Here is a 20,763-nt window from a genome sequence, read left to right on the forward strand (position 1 = left end):
ATCACTGGTCATTTCAGTACTCAGAGCAAACAAATTAAAATCCTAGGAACATACATGACATTCCTAAACTTGATGGTGTGTCTGTGGAGAATTTTCTTAATTGCTAATTCTTGTGAGAGGACCGAGGCTACTAGTCGGAGACGCTAGCCCTGAGTAGGAGGGCCTGGGCTATGTAAGAAAGGTAGCAGAGCAAGCAATCGGACAGAAACCAGAAGCTGTGTTCTGTGGTTCCGCATCAGTCCCTGTCTCTGGATTCCTGTGTGAGTTATTGTCATGACTCCCCTCCCTGACAGCCTGTCACTTAGAAGCGTAAGCTGAATTAAACCTTCTCCTTTCCTAAGTTGGTTTGGTCAGTGTTGTATGACAGCAAGAGAGGTGCAGACTAGGAACTTGGGGTGTACACTCAGGAATGGCACAGCTGAATCGTCGTACTCTTGATTTCCACGATGGCTGCACCTGCTTCATTTACAGCGAGTAGGGTTCATCTTTCATGACACTGGTGCTGCGTGCTTGCAGTCACATTTGTCTCCCAGGGGCTCATGTACTTGAACACATGATGCTTGGTTGGTAGTAGTTTGGGGGGGGGCTTATGCTGGAGGAGGTCCATCACGGGGGATGGTTTTGAGTGTGTCCAACCTTGTCTCGGTTCTAGTCCACTTCCCCGGTACCTGTTTGCAGGTGAGAGCTCAGGTCCCTGCACCAGCTCCCTTCCGTGCCTGCCTGTCATTAGGAACTGTCCACTGAGATCAGTGAGTTCCCTGATAAGTTACTTAGGGCCCTGGCATCTCACCACAGCAACAGAAAATTAGCTGACATACTTGCTAGCAGGGATTCTCAAGTATGTGTCTGTGTGTGGAGGGGCGTGGTGTGGACAGATGGAGGGGGATGGTGTGGACGGATAACGGATCTAAGGCCACACTGATCAGGCACAAATTACTAAATTCAACAGCACAAAAGAGAACAAGTTTGGGAGAAACTGGTTGCAACAAATTTTTACTTTGGAACACTTTGGACACCCAGGTGATGATACCCAGGATCAAAGGAGATGCAAGTCTGGAGTGTGTGTGTATGTGTGTGTGTGTGTGTGTGTGTGTGTGTCCTAGACTGGAGATAAAGATTTGAATCAGCTTGGTTGTTGAAATCATGGACCTAGATAATGAAAGACATGTATTGATAGTGTTTTAACTTATGGTAGTTATTATTTTTCATTGATCTTCCAATGTGAGTAGGCTTCCACTGACTGGACATTGGTTATTTTGGCTGTCTGGGACTCACCTGGACTGTTTCTAATATTAATAGCTCCCTTGCCTTCCCGTATATTTTATTCCAAGCATGTGTTGTTTCTCCTCCCTTTCCCCTCTACACACCTTCTCTCCTCCCTCCGTCCCTCCCTCCGTAGGCATAAAGCTACCCATTTTTCCCTTAGAAGCCTCATGGGAAAGATGCTAGGGACACTCCCAGTTGATTTTACTGTATTGATTTTTGTATCCTACAATCTGGCTAAACTTGCCTGAGTTCCATGTTTTCTACTCTCATTTCCAAGACTTCAGAGAGGATATCAACCCATACTCTTAAAAGACTATACAAGATTAGTGAAACAAGCTACACTTCCTGTTCTTGGAGCTGGACCTAAGGCCCAAACTGTCTGTTTTCTCTACCATCTGTTTTAGAAGACAGGATACAGACGACAGAGGATTTGGAAGAAACTAAAGTTACTTTGTATGAACCCATAATGTTGAAGCTATTATACATTTGCCCAGAACAGTGGGTCTCAATAGAAGCTGTAGACTAGTTAAAAATAATACATTAAACAAATGTATCACTAAAGCAAGGGAAAGTGGGGATGTAGGGTGAGGTGAATTTATAGGTCTGTGTATACATACTATCCTCTTAAAATGCTATAAATTAAAAATTGTTTGAAAATAAAATCCAGACAGATAGATGAAAGAAACGAGAGACTGGGACCTTCGTTCTGTGTCAGTGGGCTTGCCTAGCATCCACGTACCAAGCCAAACAATGAACACAGTGTCAAACATTTTTTCTGTGCTCTATCTTGCATCCCTCATTTCTTCTTTCGGCAGCAGCCACACCTGTAAGACATCATTCTGAGCTCATATTCACCCACAGCAACCATTACCCAGGCATTCTGGTCTGGTAACAGTTTCAGGATCATCTTCAGTCCTCGGTAAGCTTATCTTTCCATGGAAGCACATCTGGGAAGTGTAGGGGCAGCTATGGAAGCCGCCTAACCAAGGCTCTCAGTTCTGTCTGGGGTGTGTGTGTGTGTGTGTGTGTGTGTGACTGGGAGGCTCCATCGGCATCCCTGTGGACCTCAGGGCATCCCTGTAGATCTCGGAGCATCCACACCTAAGCTGGCAGCCTGGATGACACTTCTTCACACTGGTCTCCTCACTCTGGTTCTTCCTGTTCTCTAGATTATGCTTTCTGGGATAATCTCACAGATGACCCACACAGACCCAACACCTTTTCTCACACCCCATTTTCAGTGGGCCTAAACTAAGAACACTATTAATCAAGTGCTTTTATATATATTTCCACCTAAGCATTGTAGATATTTTTCTAGGCAGTGTTAAAGTAATGTGTTATGAAGATTTACTTGCAAGGTAATGTGAGAACATTTTTACTTTAGAAATGTAATGTTCTGTCAGGGAGACCAAGGAGTCGACGAGACGGTGATGACTCCTCGCTGTAATCATGCTGTAATCACCCCTACTATTTCTATCTAGAAATAGATACAACAAGATATCGGACTTTGGTAATTATAAGCTATTGGCTAAGGTGTATGTGTGTGTATGTATGTATGCACACATGTATACACACACACACACACACAAGCACATGTACACACACACACACACATACAAATACTGTCAATGAATTCCTTAATAGCTGTGTATAAGTTTCCAACACTGACTGGAAATCTCACCGCAGTACTAATTTCCATCAGAATTTTCTTCAATAAGCTTACAAAATAAAAATATATACAATAATTTTCAAACTAACATTCACCAAATTGGAAACTTAGTCACATTCTCTTATCTTTACATGAAGTCTATTTTTGATCGGTAAACCCAAACTAACTCCACTTTAGAACGTTCACTGAACCCATCTTACTATTCACAGTGCTTGTAGCAATTTAAGTTGTTCTGTTAATTTCAGAGCATTTTATTTGGTCAACAAACCATACTGAAAGATTATAAATGCTTTATTATTATAATTATTTTTAAACAGAGAAAGGTTGGGGCAGGTATGTAGCATTTGGCGATTTTTATAGATAGAGCGTAGGTTCTTTTCTAGAACATCCTTCCCCATTCTGTGCGATTCTCACAGTCCAGCTTAGTCACTGAAGGAAGAGTCACTATCTGAACTTTCTTCTACGGCTCTTTGACTTTCGCCATTAGGCACCGGAGCATCTGGCTTCCTGAAAAAGAAGGGAAAAATTGAAAGTTTTTTCCCTAACTGAAGACAGCACTTACAAACTGTAAATTAGCTTCATCTTGGGATGCTGTTGCTAATAAATCTGCCACGTCGGTGTCCTTTACCAGGAGCCTCCAGCAATACAGTCCAGCAAGCTGCTGTCTGGCTTTGCACTCTGCTTGAGGATTAAGTGCTCTTCCTGCTGAGGGCACAGCACTCTTGCCAGCCCCCCCCCCCCCAACACCCTGTGCTTCCTCAGCACTTTCTGCATCTCATTACCATGGAGACACAAGGATAGACAGAGATGTGATCCCCGTATAGGCTGGCATGCCCAGGGCAAAGTTCCTGCAGCCTGGAGAGCACACAGGGGTACAGAAGAAAGTCAGGGAGGAACAGGGACTGAAAGCTGTGGAGACTCAGGAGCAGAAAGGAACTCAAGCACAGACAATCAGAATGCACCCATAGCAAGATGTGTCCTGGGAACTCAAGCACAGACAATCAGAATGCACCCATAGCAAGATGTGTCCGGGAAACTCAAGCACAGACAATCAGAATGCACCCATAGCAAGATGTGTCCGGGAAACTCAAGCACAGACAATCAGAATGCACCCATAGCAAGATGTTTCCTGGGAACTCAAGCACAGACAATCAGAATGCACCCATAGCAAGATGTTTCCTGGGAATCCAGCACAGACAATCAGAATGCGTCTTCAGAGCCCAGCTTTGGGTCATGAAGCAGAAGAGGCTTTCTTTATAATCAGCTGGCAAAACAGAAGACTTCCTGCTGGGCTCGCCCACTGCTAGACTTCCTGCCCAGCTCACCCATTGCTAGGATTCAGAGAGGAAAGTCCTCAGTAGCAGGAGATACATGGTGTGATGAAGCAGGCAGACAGAAGGATGTTAGCCTTCAGCTTTCCTGAGACTCTGGGTCTCCAATGCCTGCACTTCCCACCAGGAGCCAGTGATTTCCCCTAAGGCTCAAGCTAATCTACATGGGCTTTGTAATTCTGAACATGGGAGTTTAAAACACATAGATTGTTGATTTAATATTTTTTTATTAAATAAATATTTAATTTTGTGCTTTAAACTATAGCCACTTGAAGGATATACAAATCAAATAAACATTCTTTGGAAAAATATTTATACAGATACTTTGAAATCACTTTTTTATTTTCTTTACATCTAAAGCAGTTGAATTTAGTAAAAACTATGTAACAAAATATTGTTAGAATAACTATGGCTGAGCAGAAGGTGGCAGAGAGAAATCGCAGTATTTACTCAAATGGCTTTCCTATGGATTTTCAACGTCATACTAAAGTTTTACTGTCACATGATACTGTTGTCAATCAGTGGTCTGTGAGAGTTCTGTGGTATAGCAACAGGCGCTCAAGGGAAGAGTGGACACTGAGGTTCTGAACAGACACAGTACCAACTAAATACAAACCTCGAGGATCCACCCCTAGATAAACAGCTATTGAAATCAACGGCATCTGGGAGAGGCAAAACTGGGTTATTTAGTCCCAAGTGGTCAGCCTAAAAACATACAGATGAGCAAGTCCTACAGTGTGGGCTAAGCAGGATGGATATAAGTGTGTGTGTGTGTGTGTGTGTGTGTGTGTGTATACTCGTGCATGCACATTCTATATGTGTGCATATACGTACATTTACATCAATTATAGAAGATGTCATACATTTGAGAGGGTACAGAGGAACCAAAGGGCAAAGGGGCTTGGAAATGGTGAAAAACAGCATTTGTGTATTTAATTCTCAAAATAATTACAAAAAAGTTACAAATCAGACAAAGTGGCAATGACGGTGGAGCACAGCGGTGGAGAGTGTACTTATTTTTTGAGTCCCTGGGTACATTTCCCAGCACAAATGTCCAATATATTCTTGCCAGTAGCTGCTAGTCAGTTGAGAGCTGGCAACTAAAAAATACTGAATGAGTGAAAATTTAGACCAAATAAAATTCACCTATTTTTTTGGAATTATGCAGTTGTGGAATTGACATCTATTTAATCAGTTTAACCCTAATGTTTGTTCCATCACGTGGTTAGATAGTGTGATGGCTTGTTTATGTTTGGCCCAGGAAGTGGCACTATTAGAATGTGTGACCCTGTTGGAGTAGGTGTGTCACTGTGGGTGTGGGCTATAAGATCCTCACCCTAGCTGCCTGGAAGTCGGTATTCTACTAGAAGCCTTCAGATGAAGATGCAGAACTCTCAGCTCCTCCTGCATGATGCCTGCCTGGATGCTGCCATGTTCCTGACTTAAGATAATGGACTGAAACTCTGAACTGTAAGCCAGCCTCAATTAAATGTTGTTCTTATAGGAGTTGCTTTGGTCATGGTGCTTGTTCATAGCAGTAAAACCCTAACTAAAACAGAAGTTGGTACCAGGGACTAGGGTATTGTTGTGATAGGCCTGACCATGCTTTTGACTGGAAGAACGTGGATTTGGGAAGTTTGGATTTGGGAAGCAGTGGAATGCTTTAAATGGGGCTCAATGGGCTATCCTAGTAGGAATATGGAAGACTTTGTTACTGAGAATGATTTGAGTTGTGTGGACCTGGACAAAGAGGTTTTAGTGGAGAATTTCAATATGTGGTCTAGAGACGGGTTTTGTGTTATTTTGGTGAAGAATGTGGCTACTTTTGCTATTGTCTGAAGAGTCTGCCTGGGCTAAGGTGAAGAGACTCAGATTAATTGCATTGACAAAGAAAGTCTCAGAAACACCCATCATAGACTTTGTTCTCTGGTTAGGTCTTATGAAGAACATTTTAAATGAGCATAGCAAGCTGAGAAAGGAAAAATATAAAATATACGGTTCAAATATTAAAGAAGCACCAGGAAGTGAAACGGAGCTGAGTCCTGTGTTCAAGAATATTACATTGAATTAAGGGCGAAGTGACCTTGGGGCAAGATCCCTCCAGATAAATTTAGGTCCAAGCATAGTAGTACAATCCTTTAAACCCAGGAGGCAAAGACAAGCATATCTCTGAGTTCAAGGCCAGCCTAGAAAAGGGCAAGTTCTAGGAGAAGAAAAACTTAAATCTATACATGGTAGTACATACCTTTAATCGCAGGAGACAGGCTTACAGAACTCTGAGTTCTAAGTCAGTCTACAGAGCAAGCTCCAGGACAGCCTCGCTTAGGCAGTGAAGCAGTTGGAAAACAGAAAGCTGGTGATAATGTAATAAAACAAAGCGTTATGTTCCAGCCCCAGCAAGCAGCAGAACCCAGCAGCTTCTGCCATGTGGCTCTGGCTTTCGAGTGAAAAATAGAAGGGACTACTGGGACAATTGATGCTGGTTAGCTGGAGCTAAGAAATTAATGGTGATTAAGAAGAGACCAGCATCACTGAGATGAAATCTTCTGGGAAGTGTTTTCTGACAGCACAAAGAAGCTATGTTCCAGAGATAGCCAAGGTTGTAGCTAGTGCTGCAGCTGTACTTGTAAGCTGCAATGTGTAAGAGTCACCCAGGTGGTACTGGCTTTGAAGGCATGACGGGGTCATGAAGAACAGATGAGGCTTGGCACTGTGAGAGGCCATGGAAGGCCATTGGTGAAGGTGCAGCCTCAGTTGCAGTTGATGACCCAGGACTGAAGTAGTCATCCAAAGGATTTGAGGCCTGGCACCATGAAGAGAGCCTGTGAGAGGCTATTGGTGAAGCCTAGTTGCAGTGGAAGACCCCAATGTATTGGAGATGCCAGTAGCATGGGATGATCACCAAGAACAGCAGCAGCAGTGGAGTGGATCAGCCTGAGCTTAGAGTGCTGAAGAAGGTAGAGCTGGAGAAGTGATGTCAGTCCTTTAGAGGAGCCCATAAGATCATGTGTAGATTTAAGACATTGGAACATGAATTAGTGACATCAAAGATGCCTTGGAGACCACAAGATATTTAAGATGCCAGAGCCATGGGCTATCTGATGAGGAAAGCAGCTAACTGGGAGTAGAACCAGCCCAGGAGAAAAAAGTTTGTTGCAGTCAACAAAGATAAAAAGGGAGTTGGAGATCTAAAGACCGCTTTGACATCAGCCATGGAGATGCAGAGTTTGGAGTTTGCCCAGCTTTTTCCTGTCTTGCTTTGGGGATTACAGTTAAGTGATTGGATGAATCTCAGAAAAGATTTTGAACTTTGGACTTTTAACATGTTGAGACTGCTATAGTCCATGGGGACCTTTGAAGTTGGACTAAATGTATTTTGCGTTATGCTATGTTTGGGTATGGCCCCCATAGACTCATGTTTGGACAAGCCTATGGGGGCCAGGGAGTGGAATGTGATGGCTTGTATATGTTTGGCTCAGAAAGTGGCACTATTAGGTGTGACCCTGTTGAAATAGGTGTGTCACTGTGGGTGTGGGCTATAAGACCCTCATGTTAGCAGCCTGGAAGTCAGTATTCTGCTAGAAGCCTTCAGATGAAGATATACAACTTTCAGCTCTGCCTGCACCATGCCTGTCTGGATGCTGCCATGTTCCTCCTGCCTTAATGATAATGGACTGAACCTCTGAAACTGTAAGCCAGTCCTAATTAAATGCTGTCCTTATAAGAGTTGCCTTGGTCATGGTGTCTGTTCACAGCAGTAAAACCCTAACTAATACAGATAGCTAGCAGGGGAGCCGAGAAGAACATTGATGGGCTGGAGAGATGGCTCAGTGGTTAAGAGCACTGACTGCTCTTCCGAAGGCCCTGAGTTCAAATACCAGTAACCACAGGCTCATAACCATTTGTAATGAGATCTGATGCCCTCTTCTGGTATGTCTGAAGACAGCTACAGTGTACTTACATGTAGCAAATAAATAAATCTTCAAAAAAAAGTTCCATTCATTATTAAAAAACAAAAGAACATTGATAAACGTGGAATTTCTTTGGAAATTCTGCCATGTTTGTCAGAGTTTCCCATTTTCTCATATCCCCACTGTGGCTTCGTGATGAGTTGGATAAAATGGTCATTCAAATTTACTCTGTCAGTAGAGCCTGAATGTTTGTAGACCTAGCTCCATCCCATCCATACTGGCTAGTTTTATGTCAGTTGCACACAGGTAGAGTCATCTCAGAAGATGGAGCCTCAATTGAGAAAATACATCCATAAGATCTGGTTGTAGGCAAGCCTGTGGAGCACTGTCGTAATTAGTGAGCTGTGGGAGAGGGCCCAGTCCATGGTGGGGGGGTGCCATGCCTGGGCTGGTGGTCCTGGCATAAGAAAGCAAGCTGAGCAAGCCAGGGGAAGCAAAACACTGAACAGCACTGCTCCATAGTATCTGCATCAGCTCCTGCCTCCAGGTTCCACCCTGCTCGAGTTCCTGTCCTGACTTCCTCCAACGATGAACTATGATCTGGAAGTGTGAGCCAAATAAACCTGTCGCTCCCCTACGTGCTCATTGGTCACTGTGTTTCATCACAGCAACAGACGCCAAACTAAGACACCATCCCGGGTGAGCAGGACCTCAGTACCTTTCTCAGCTCCAGATCTGATCCCCAACATAGGGTCAAAAACAAAAAGGTCTGCTCTTTGTTACATAGCTGGAAGTAGAGGTTTTCAGTTTGAGAATATAGAGTACAATTTTAAAAGATGATATGCTGTATATGAAATACACCTGTTGAAAACATGAGGGTATACACGCAACTCAGGATCATAACACATTCTGACCTTCAAGGCTTGGCAAATCCATTGTTTAGAATTTGCCACATATTCCTCATTAAAACATTCATAAACCACAGCTAACATTCACTAGACACTCACTGCTAGTCAGAACTCTGCTGAGCACCTACACCATTACAGAGGTGCTGACCCTTTCCACTTCCCATGTCACTGAGGACTCCCTGGCTACAGAGATGAGAGTGGCAGGGCAGACTCTAACCCCAACTGCTTTATGCTGACTGTCTTTACTGAGCCTGCGCCTCCCTGAATCACAGGAACTTGCTCCTAAGATGCACAGGGGCAAAGGCCAATCTGTCACCCTAGAGGCACAGAGCTTTTTATTTTTTGACCCTGTGTTGGGGATCAGATCAGTTATAGGAGTCTGCCTCATTACCTGAAGCTAATAAAAACCCAGAGTGTATTAAAAGTTATACTTCTGAAGGAAAGAGAACCAGGACACTTTACTGCGAGCTCTTGGAAGAGGCTTATTTTATACGGAAGATTCGGAATAAAGCTGTGCTTCCCTCGTATGGCACATTCCCTCTTGTACAGGACGTCAGACTTCTCTGCCCAGGTGAAGGTTTCTAACCTGTGTAACCCGACTCCGCAGCACCAGAACAAGGTGGCTGTTCCACAGATACTAAGCTAAATGGAGATGGGAATGGTTGTAGTGGCGATTGTTAGTGAGTCAGTCCACTCCGAGCAGTGCCCCTGGTGGCCACCGCATGTGCCCATGAGGTAATGGGTTAGAAGTCTGCCTCTAGGCTGTGGTTATGGACGCTTTCTGTAAGGCCATGCTAATTGTTACTGGAATCTACCCTCCAACTTGGCACCCATCTCCTCCCAGCTGAATGTTCCCAACATTTATAGACAATGACATACTCTCACATTTGCTAACAGTAATAGAAGAGCATGCTGCACCCCTGGACCTCTCAAGTGACGATACCTAATCCTCTTGAAGAACAAGGAGTTACCTAGGCCAACAGGATAGGGGAAAGAAAGGAGTTCTGAGGAGAGAGAAGACAACATATAAAAATGCCAAAAGGGAGTAGGAAGATGTTAGGTTCAGATAAATACAGGTCATTTGCAATGGCTGCACAAGAGAAATGAACAGAAGTAGCAAGAGTTGGAGAAGTAATCCAGGACACGGTGGGAAAGCATTTACATGGGACAGTTAGACACTGTACACTGAAGGCAAGAATGAAATAATGAGCGGATCCACTTGGAGTGACAGGGATGGCCTGAGAAAGAACACAGAAGCACAGCAGGCGAGCACGTGTATGTGATACTGAAGACGAGCCCTGGTGACTGACACGGTAGGGAAGAGGAAAGGAGCAGAGGTGACTTCGGCTTGGAGTGTCAGTAGTAGTCCTGCTGAACCAAAGGACTACATGTAGAGACTTCATTTGGGAAGGAGAGGAAAAGAAACAAGTGGACCACAGACCGGGCATGCAGACTGTGCAGATGCTTACAGGACACTGGCTTTTCTATCCTCCAGAGTGAAACGTCATCATTTTAAAGGTCATTTTTGATCTTTGCTATTATTTATGGCCTATTGTGTATTTCCAGAAGCGAAAAGAGTCTCAAACCATGGTAAATGTACTTATAATTATATAAAGTGAGTTCCAAAATAGATTAAACCCAAATGTCCAATTCTTATTAAACTACATGCCACAATTCAACTCCGTTTAAAATGTCAGAAACAATTTCCAGAACACATATTAAACAACACAGATACCTTTTGTTCAAGTCACCAAGCCACATTTTGCAGACAATCCTTCTGCCATTTGGAAACACACCAAGTGAACATACATGTTGGAAAATCCATTGTTGGCAGGTTTAAAGACATTCTTGAATTTTACAGTTTTGAAGATAAAATATGAGAAGATGACTTTTATGGTGTTTCATTTCCATAATGCACACCTTTTCCTCAAGTGCTGGAGCCAAGAAAAATTCCAAAGCATACTGCTAGCACAGTCTGAATGGCCGGGTAACACAGGGCAAGCAAAAACTCCAACTGGAGAGACTCTTAACAAGTGTCTAGGTGCTTGCAGAGCAGAAGAGTTGTGAAAAACCCATTAAGATATATAATTTATTCAAATGACCTACATAGCAAGGTTGGTGTGGATGGAATGAATTATTATCAATATTCTGAGCCATCATTTCTCAGCATTTCTAAAAGACATTTTATAATACACATACAAACTGACATCTGCTTCATAATAACCATGAATGTGCACCAGGACTACTATTTATCCTAGTTACTTCTTAGACTGGCTTAACCTAGGTCATGGTAGAATACATTTCTTATGTACTGTCACCGTGAGTAGAAACTGAGGTAGATAATATCTTGTCACATCACTGCCAAAGAAAAAGTCAGTTTGAAGAAAAACAGCAACAACAGCAGCAACAACAACAGCAGCAACAACAACAGCAGCAACAATAGCAGCAACAGCAACAACAGTAACAACAACAGCAGCAACAGCAGCAACAACAGCAGCAACAGCAGCAACAACAGCAACAGCAACAACAATAACAGCAGCAGCAGCAGCAGCAACAACAGCAACAACAGCAGCAACAACAGCAACAGCAACAACAATAGCAGCAGCAGCAGCAACAACAGCAAAACAACAGCAACAAAACAGCAACAGCAGCAACAACAACAGCAGCAGCAACAACAATAACAGCAGCAGCAGCAGCAGCAGCAACAGCAACAACAAACCCTATTAAGCTCAGCCACCAAATTCTGAGCAGACTCATTACTGAATTTCATCTCTTGAAGTGTGCCTTGGCTGGTTTTAGTGGCCTATGATACTTCCTTTTCTCTAAGCATAGCATGGGCATGATTTATGATGATCATATTCTCAGCTGTAAAACACTGTATAGGAAACACGAGAGAGAGCTTGGAATGTTTTTGTTGTAACTGACACATTTCCTACTGTGCAGATGTGATTTTATAGAACTATTACTCACCCCAGTAGCTCTGGGTCCAGTCCTTCCGAGATCATCTTGTCTCTGACTGCCATCACTGGAACACCCTGTCAAAGACACAGCATGGGTAAAATTACAGTTACAGACAGCCTTCCTCATTATTCCCATGAACTACCTAAAGGCGTGCATGGAGGCACCTCGGGGTTTAAAGCAGCTCTCCCTTTTCTGCTATGGATGTGTGTGCAGAGCTCTTGAAGGATCTCAGGGCATGTCTTACACCAACCCGATGGAATCAGCACCATTTAATCCACATAAACCCAAACCAAGTCACTGGGACTATCACGCGGCTACTGCTGCTGCTGTGCAGGGTGAGGAGACTGCATTCTCATCAAAAGATGAAAGCATGGAGAACTGAGACGACAGCAAGTTTGGCAAAACTGATAGAATGAATAGCTAACTAGGCTATCAAATAATAACAATAAAAAATTTCAGAGCTTTTCAAAACATGGCATATATAAGTGTAAATGTTCATGTAATAACCAAACACTCTGATTTCATTTAGAGACCTTAGGTATACAGAATCTAAGCAGTATATTATCCATCTTCTCAATACTACTACAAACATGAAGCAAGGACAATAGAGTGGTAAAGTGGTAAACTAAAAAACACTGATAGCACACGATAGCATTCAGGTTAAGAATATTAAAGTGATAAAGAAGGGATGCATCAGAAATGAAAACAAATGTATTTGAAAACAAGAGCTCATTCGCTGAGTAAACAACCCCATATCTTCACATCACTGGGTGTAGATATGTCACAAAACCTGTGGCAGCACAAAATAGTTTTTCAAGGTAGTATACTCCCAAATTAATTAAAAATTAAATACACGGAGAATCTGAGGTGTTTCTGTCAGTACTTGTCTGTGCTGTGGCAACCATTTTCCATGAGGTAGAATCACTGTGCTCTGAATTATGATAGGGCTGGAAGACAAAGAGAATGGATGATAAAAGTCTGGGCCTTTGCTAACTTACAGAGTTAGACAAGACAACTGCAATATTGAAAGCAAAACAAAAGGCCCATCCAATATAAACAGACTTCCGTCTGCAGCAGAGTAAAACCAAGGGGTTAGGACTAGCCCTACTTCTGAAGTCTAGTTCCTAAAGCTAAGACTTGGGTAAAATAGACTGAAACCCCAAATCCACTACTTACATTTATACCAAGAGATCAGTATGTCTCCACCCTTACCAGAGAAGCTCTTTTTGCAGTGAATGGTGGCTAACAGAGCCATAGCTGGCCAAAGTACAGATCCTAAGTGTCTGTGGCGAGCTCAGCTCTGATGGGAAATCTATGTCACACTCTCACCAAGACTTAGGGGATGGTCATGGGAGACAGGGCAGAAAGACAGTGCGCCAGAGGCTGGGGGGGACTCACCCCTGCCGCACAGATGAGCTCTCGGTTCCCCTGGATGCAGGCATAGAACCTGCACAAGATCAGACCAGTCAAAAGTCCATCAAAAGTTGGGAGAGGCTCACCATGTGCCACTGCTAACAGAAAGGCTCTAAAGGTGGGAGAGAGGGCCAGAGATAGGCTGCCATGCTCCAGCGGCTGACCCTACACCCACACACAGACTGGCCGCACTAACTGGTGTCAGTGGGTTAAAATATATATGAGATGAACTGGAGTTGGGAGAGTGGGGGGTGGTGGTGTCTATTTAACTATTTAGGCTAACAGAATGAGAGCTTAGAACAGCTCATTTTCCAAAAGCACCAGTGCCCTATGGCTAAAAGGGGAAAAGAACAGAGTTCATTTCATATTTTCTAAAAACAAGAAGAACCAAACAACCTCTCAGCTCCTATTAAGTATGATTTGATGTCATAAGGTCTTTCTACAAACACAACTATGTGATTTATTTATCATATGTTAGCATAAACCACAGGACATCACTGGAAAGGTTACAAAAATAAATTACAAAATCCAGAAAACAGAAAGGAAGAAAAATGAGGTTTAAAAAAAAAAAAAACAAACCCAAACAAAACAAGAAAAAAAAAAACAACAAAACCTCCAACAGCCGACTCTCCTAAAATATAGCACAAAAGGGCAAAAGAGATGGGAGGGAGTGGGGGTGGCAGGGGTGGAGGTTGGTGGGGATGCAGGAGTGAAAACTGGGGATGCTGTTAGAATCAGATAACCTCCCATTTTCATAGATCTGTGGAACTGATTAGCGTGGCGGAATAATGGGCTTCTGAGCTTGAAGCTCCATATTTTAACCTTACTTTTCTGGAACTGGTTACAGGAAGAGAGCACGGAAATGGGCAAAGTCCAGGGAACCCCTGTCACATTTGTATATTGACACAGGTAAAGGAAAATACACCCAGTTTTCAATCCTCTGCCCTGCAGAGGCTTCTAATCATAGCTTAATGTAAGTCTCATAAAGTGTGCTAGAAAACAAAACCACTAATTGCGCCTGCGTTCCAAGGAAGCCTTGGGACAGGACCTGCTGTTGTATCTGCAGGGTCCCTCGGGGATCTGCCGTTTGCTACATTCTTGCTAGGAAGGACTTCAAGTAACAGAGTCTGGTTTGCTAACCATCAAAGAGAAGTGTCCAGTTTCTAATCACGAAGAGACAAAGTGGTGGTCTAAGGAGCACACAAGAGACCTCAAAAACTGAAGTCTACGGAACTGTGGGATTTTTTTTGGCAAGTGATGAGGGCAGTTTGTCCAACATAAGTAACGAAGGAGAGAGAAGGCAGCCATGGGACTGGTGTTCCAAAAACTCATGTCTGCATTTGCGTCACTGGAGAAAGTGTGTAAAGAAGCCACACTAATGAAATTAGGATGGCAGTACTAATGGCTAAATACTAGTTTCTTATATCACAAAAACTGTACGGAGGTTTCTAGGCCTGCCAATATTTACACATATCTGTTATTGCGTTAATGAAAACCAAGCTACTAAATCTCTCTATAAACCATGTTGAAATTTTCCTAAAGTTTTAGATCCAAAGGGGCGGGGGAGGGCTGTCCTCCTTGAAAAAACAAACAAACAAATCCTTATATTTTAGGGTTTCTGTTTCTCTCTCTTTTTATGAATTTAAATCCAATAATTTAGTTATATGAAGTAGAAAATATGAAGCTCTTTCCTTATATAGAGCAAGTGTAATAAAAGTCTTTGGAATGGTCAGGAAGACACAACTTGTTTTGTGAAGGTAGTGGAGGGGAGGTGACACCTGTAATCAGATCACCAAGCTCTGGCAGGAGACCCCAGGCTGGGGTTACCCAGCAAGACTGTCTCAATCTGTTTTCATTTGCAGAGAGAGGTGTGTATAAAGTGTAAGGTGCTATGGGCTGGAACAGGAGCCCGGGCACTCGAATCAGCTTCTGTATCATGGTGAAATAGACTCAACCATATCTGTACCTTTTGCTGTTTCAAAAGTGCTATTTTTAATCCTTTATGTTTGGGCAGTTGTTTATTTTTGAGACAGGATTTCATGTAGCCCAAGCTTGCTTAAATAAACCATGTATGTAGCTTGGGGCTGGCCTTGAATACCTGATCCTCCTGCCTCCACTTCCCAAATTGTGCTATTATAGACATGTATCTCTATGGTTAGGAATGCCATTAGAGCTGGGTGGTGGCGGCGCACACCTTTAATCCCAGCACTTGGGAGGCAGAGGCAGGCAGATTTCTGAGTTCGAGGCTAGCCTGGTCTACAAAGTGAGTTCCAGGACAGCCAGGGCTACACAGAGAAACCCTGTCTCAGAAAAAAAACAAAAACAAAAACAAAAAAAAAAACCCCCAAAAACCAAAACCAAAACCCCCCAAAAAGAATGCCAGTATAAAAACATATCACATTTTATAAAATGGCATATTCTTATGTTAAGGATAAATTTTTTTTATAAAGTATATATAGTTTGTTTGTTGACCAAATCATAACACAAAACAAATGTTCAATTATTTTTTTTCCTCCTGGGAGCATCCAGTAAAGGAATATAAAATTAATTTAAATAAATATCTTTAAAACTTTAACATAAATGTAGCTATCTAAAGAAGGAAGCACTGTTATGAAGATTTGTACAGATTGAGAAAATGCTATGTTCTGATATTAATGTGGAGATTGTTGCTATTCTTTCTAACTCGAGCCTAAATATGCATGTGGGTTACAAATCTTGCCTGGTAGCAAACACGGTCATTTCTAGGAAAAGGAACAGTGACCGATTTCTTTTGCAAGGATTATTTCAAGTGATGAGTGTTCCTCACTGATGAAGAGTTTCCTCACTGTTACAAGCTATCTTTAAAGATTCAGGGGTGGTGTCTGGGTGGGAAAAGAAAATGATGGACAGACAGGAAAAGATGAGAGGGTTACGGGCATGGTGTGGTAGAAGGAAAAATTGCATGGTGGGGGTTGCCACTGTTTCTTTGAACAAATATATATATATATATATATATATATATATATATATATATATATATATATATATATATNTTCCAGAGGTCATGAGTTCAAATCCCAGCAACCACAATGAGATCGGATGCCCTCTTCTGGTGTGTCTGAAGATAGCTACAGTGTACTTATATATAATTAAAAAAAAAAAAAAAAGATTCAGGACAGCTCACAAGAGAAAATGGGCCAAAGCCACATTACCCATTCTCAGGGCCTAGATAGTAGGTAAGGAAACTACCCTGTCTTTATTAATAAAATAAATATATTTTAGCAGACCTGTCTCTATCTTTTGGGGATAAGAAATTAAAGTCCATCTGGATGCATATGAAGTTTTAAAAGCTTTGAAAAAAATCGTTTCCAATTATGAGATAATTTAAAATATAGCTACATCAATTTTCCCATGTTATTAACACCCTCCCATGTCCCATAAAATATACTTGTAACATAATAAATTTCATGTGCTAATGACCAGCAGAGTGCATAAAATGTTTTCTTTGCATTTCTAACTACTCAAGAACTTGTTGATTTAAGAGTAATTTGGTGCTTTGGGAACCTAATTTCTTCCCCTTACTATCATATAAAAGAGTTATATAGAAATATTTATTTATTTTTTATTTATTTAATTTTTTTAGAGTCAGGCTCTTATTATGCAGCCTTGGTTGGCCTGGAGCTCACTATGTAGACCAGGCTGGTCTCAAACTCACTGAGGTCTGCCTGCCTGTGCCTCCTGAGTGCTGGGATTAAAGGCTAATCAATAGTGGAGTCATTACCTCATTCCCCTCAGAGAATGGCTTCTTTTTTTTTTTTTTTTTGGATGGCTTCTTTCTACACATGCATTCACTTACATTTTACATGTCACTGTACTTTAAATTTCTGACTAAACCTGCGAATAATTTAAAAATATTTATTTAAATTATGCATGAGTGTGCATGTGTCTATATAAGGGCATGTGCACAATGAGTGCAGGTACCCTCAGACTCCAGAAGAGGGCGCCAGATCCTGGAGTTAGTGTTACAGGTATTTCTGAGCAATGCTATGTGGGTGCTGAAATAGAACACAGTTTCTTTGCAAGTGTAAAATGTTCTTTATATTATTGAGTCTTCTTTTCAGCCTGTCCAAGTCATTATAAAATCATTTTAGAATTTGCTAGTCAAATTACAAGTCTATGAGTTCAGATGTCAAAAGCATGCACACATTATTTAAGTAAATTTAAACCCAATTCTCCAAATATAACAATGAAAGCCACAGAGAAGATTCTAGTGATTGAGTACACTGAAAGTTTACTTCTGGGTTAATTTTCCAGTTGAGGTAGGGAGTCTGGACAGCTGCATTACGGGTTTCTCACTCTTTGACCTTAGGAATCCATACATACACAAAGAAAGAAGGTCAGGGTTGGGCATCCATGGGGGTTACAGAAATACAGTAAAGAGCCTTGGATCTGCTAATGATATGTCAGCCTTAGTCTAAACAACAAATTAAGGGCTGGTCCTTTGTGAACCAGGACCAGAGAGGTATTGCTGTGTGCTGGAGTCTTTTCAGACATGGTGTGTAGGTGGACCTGCTGACAGGCAAGCCTCTTCCTCCTGAGGGAGCGTGGTCTTGTGGTCTTTATTTATCCTCTCATAAATTAACCAAACTGACAGATAAACAATTAACAGGAAAGGTGAAGAACTATGCATTTTTAAGAGGAATAAACAGAAGGAAGTAACTACTCAGAGTCCAGTGGCTATTTTTTCCCCTTACCCATCTGGAGAACCTTCCGGTGTAGAGGCTTATTTCTGGCAGAGGTAAGGCTCTGATGAATCAAATGCACATACAAGTCGGGGTGAGGGGAGGACCTCACTTTCAGTAATGACTGTCCCTCCAATATGTGCCCATGCTTGTTAGCCTCCTTAGGAAGCCCCAGAGAGGATGCTGTCTGAGCCTTTCCTATAACTTCCAGAGAGCCAGAGAGGTTGTGTAATAAAGGATATGAAGTCAAGAGCGTTTGCTTTCTGTCTCTCCAGGATGGATGAGGACGTGCGGTGTGCTATAGTGGTTTCATAAACTGGAGCTGAATGTACTGGCACTTAGCAAAGTTAAAGGAAATGAATATTTGACTTGAAGTTATTTCAAATAATGTACTTTATGTATTCTCTAAAGTGTTTTAATTATAATGCCATTAATGAAAAAACCTAATGAGTTCATGAATACATTTTTATGCTGACTTTTATGCAGGTCCTGGAGACTGAACTCAGGTCAGGCTTAGTGGCAAGTGACCTGCTGAGCCATTCTGCTGGCTCTCAATTATATTTTGAATATTCTTTTGCATTTTCCATTTTCTTATTTACCATTTATCCCTTTTAAATGACTTAAAATTTTATTTTATTTCTATTTGTGTGAGTACAGCACACGTGTGACCTCGCGTGTGTGTGTGTGTGTGTGTGTGTGTGTGTGTGTTGTGCGCGCATGCGTGTGGGGTGTACTCGCTGGTGCCTGCACTAGTCAAGAGATGGTGTCAGATACTCTGGAGCTAGAGTGACAGGCAGCTGTGAGGCCCCTAATGTGAGTGCTGGGAACCAAACTGCAAGAGGAGCAGGAACTCTTAACTGTTGAGCCGTCTCTCTACCCCTACAACTTGTCTTTCATTAAAATTCATATTTAAAGTATCTCATACAGCATTACAAACAGAGAGCTCAAGTGTGTGGTAGCCAAGTGCCTATCAGCAGCTCTAGAGGAGACTGGCTTCAGGTGAGTGCATCAGTTTGTTGACATGTGGCTGGCTGTTCATCGTATGCGACCAAGAAGCGCTGACCTTCTGAAGGGTCACGACTCAAACTACATTTTCCAAGCACAACAAGCACCAGGCATAAATGCAGTAAGGCGAACATCAAGCTCCTGGACAGAAATGAACACCTTGATAAAAGCGGCCCATGGGGCATGAGAGTGGAAACCCCCTCTGGGGCATGGCAACAGTGACGGCATGAAGGACAGCAGCGTGGAGACAAGGGCGGCATGGAGAATGGCAGTGACCATACAATACAGGAGTTCAATCTGCATGGCACCGACTTCCTGCCATCTTCAACACATATCAGGGAAAACACGGGGCTTAAAATCTGAGTTCAATTTATTGTTTATTGCTAACAGCATATTTATAAGGGGGGCGGAGAGAAGAGCTGGGTCAGTGTCACAGGCCTGTAATCCCCGCGGCCTGGGAGTCTGAGACAGGAGGACAACAGGCTCAAGGACTGCCCGGACTACGGAGTAAATTCAAGGCCAGCCTGGAAACTCACTGAGATCTCATTTCAAAAAAACAAAACAAGAGCTAGGTGCCCAGCACCAGGGAGGCAGAGGCAGAGGCAGAGGCAGACAGATCTTTGAGTTCAAGGCCAGCCTGGTCTACAGAGTGAGTTCCAGGACAGCCAGGGCTACAGAGAAACCCTGACTCAACACCCCCCCCAAACAACCCCCCCCCAAAAAAAACCCAAATCCAAACTCAAATAAAAAAAAAGCAACCCTACCCCCAAACAAACCCAAAGTTTAAAAGTTAAAAAGCAGGTTATAGCTAAAGCTTAGTGGTAGCATATTGCTTTGTATGCAGGAACACAGCATTTGGGAGGCCCTGGGTTCAATTCCCAGCACTGAAGGGAAAAAAACAGCCAATAAGAAACTCCCCAACATGTACATAATTTAAAGGCATATTTCTTTTGTTTCTTTTCTTTTCTTCTTTTTTTAATAGATAGGAATTTAGTATATAATTCAGGCTGATCTGGGTCTCCTATACATCCCAGGTTGTCCTTAAATTAGTGATCTCCCTGCCCCAGCCTCTCAAGTCCTGCCATTACAGTGTGCACCACTATTTCAAGTGTCTCGTCATTAAATGCATGTCTACTGTGACTTGTTCTGAGTGCCACAACTTTCAAGGCAACATGCAGATGCTTAAGAGAAATGCAAGATGGTTTATAACAAACAACCTTTATAGAGCTTATAATCAGCATCAAATAGTTCACAAATAGTATTCTTATAGTCCAGTTCACTGGGAGAAAATTAGTAATTCTTATATTTATCCAAGATATGACACAACATTTTCTCTCTAGGTTTTCTGATATCAAGTCACGGCACAGGACAGGCAGTACTGTGACTGCTGAGTTTTCTGCTTAAGGGAAAGGCCTATCTAGCTTCTTGCACTTTTACTAAGGGGATGTGAGAGGGGCTACGGGAGGACACCGAGTCCCGGAGGTTCCAGCACTTTTATTAAGGGGATGTGAGAGGGGCTACGGGAGGACACCGAGTCCCGGAGGTTCCAGCACTTTTATTAAGGGGATGTGAGAGGGG

General features: G+C 42.5%; 1 protein-coding gene across 2 annotated transcripts in view; it reads right to left on the reverse strand.

Annotated features, from left to right (window-relative positions):
• Positions 1-3,061: 3,061 nt before the first annotated feature.
• Washc3 (WASH complex subunit 3) overlaps positions 3,062-20,763 on the reverse strand; it is a 41,190-nt gene continuing 23,488 nt past the window's right edge. The window contains exons 6-7 of one of the 2 annotated variants that reach the window (XM_021205184.1): positions 12,056-12,120; positions 3,062-3,442 (exon numbers count right to left, since the gene is read on the reverse strand). In XM_021205184.1, the coding sequence (XP_021060843.1) occupies positions 3,358-3,442; positions 12,056-12,120 (150 nt within the window). In that variant the 3' untranslated portion in view covers positions 3,062-3,357. The remainder of the gene's footprint in view (positions 3,443-12,055; positions 12,121-20,763) is intronic. The other variant, XM_021205183.1, reaches the window with a different exon arrangement.

The sequence above is a fragment of the Mus pahari genome, chromosome 9, assembly GCF_900095145.1.
Source record: "Mus pahari chromosome 9, PAHARI_EIJ_v1.1, whole genome shotgun sequence".
NCBI classification, from domain to species: Eukaryota; Metazoa; Chordata; class Mammalia; order Rodentia; family Muridae; genus Mus; species Mus pahari.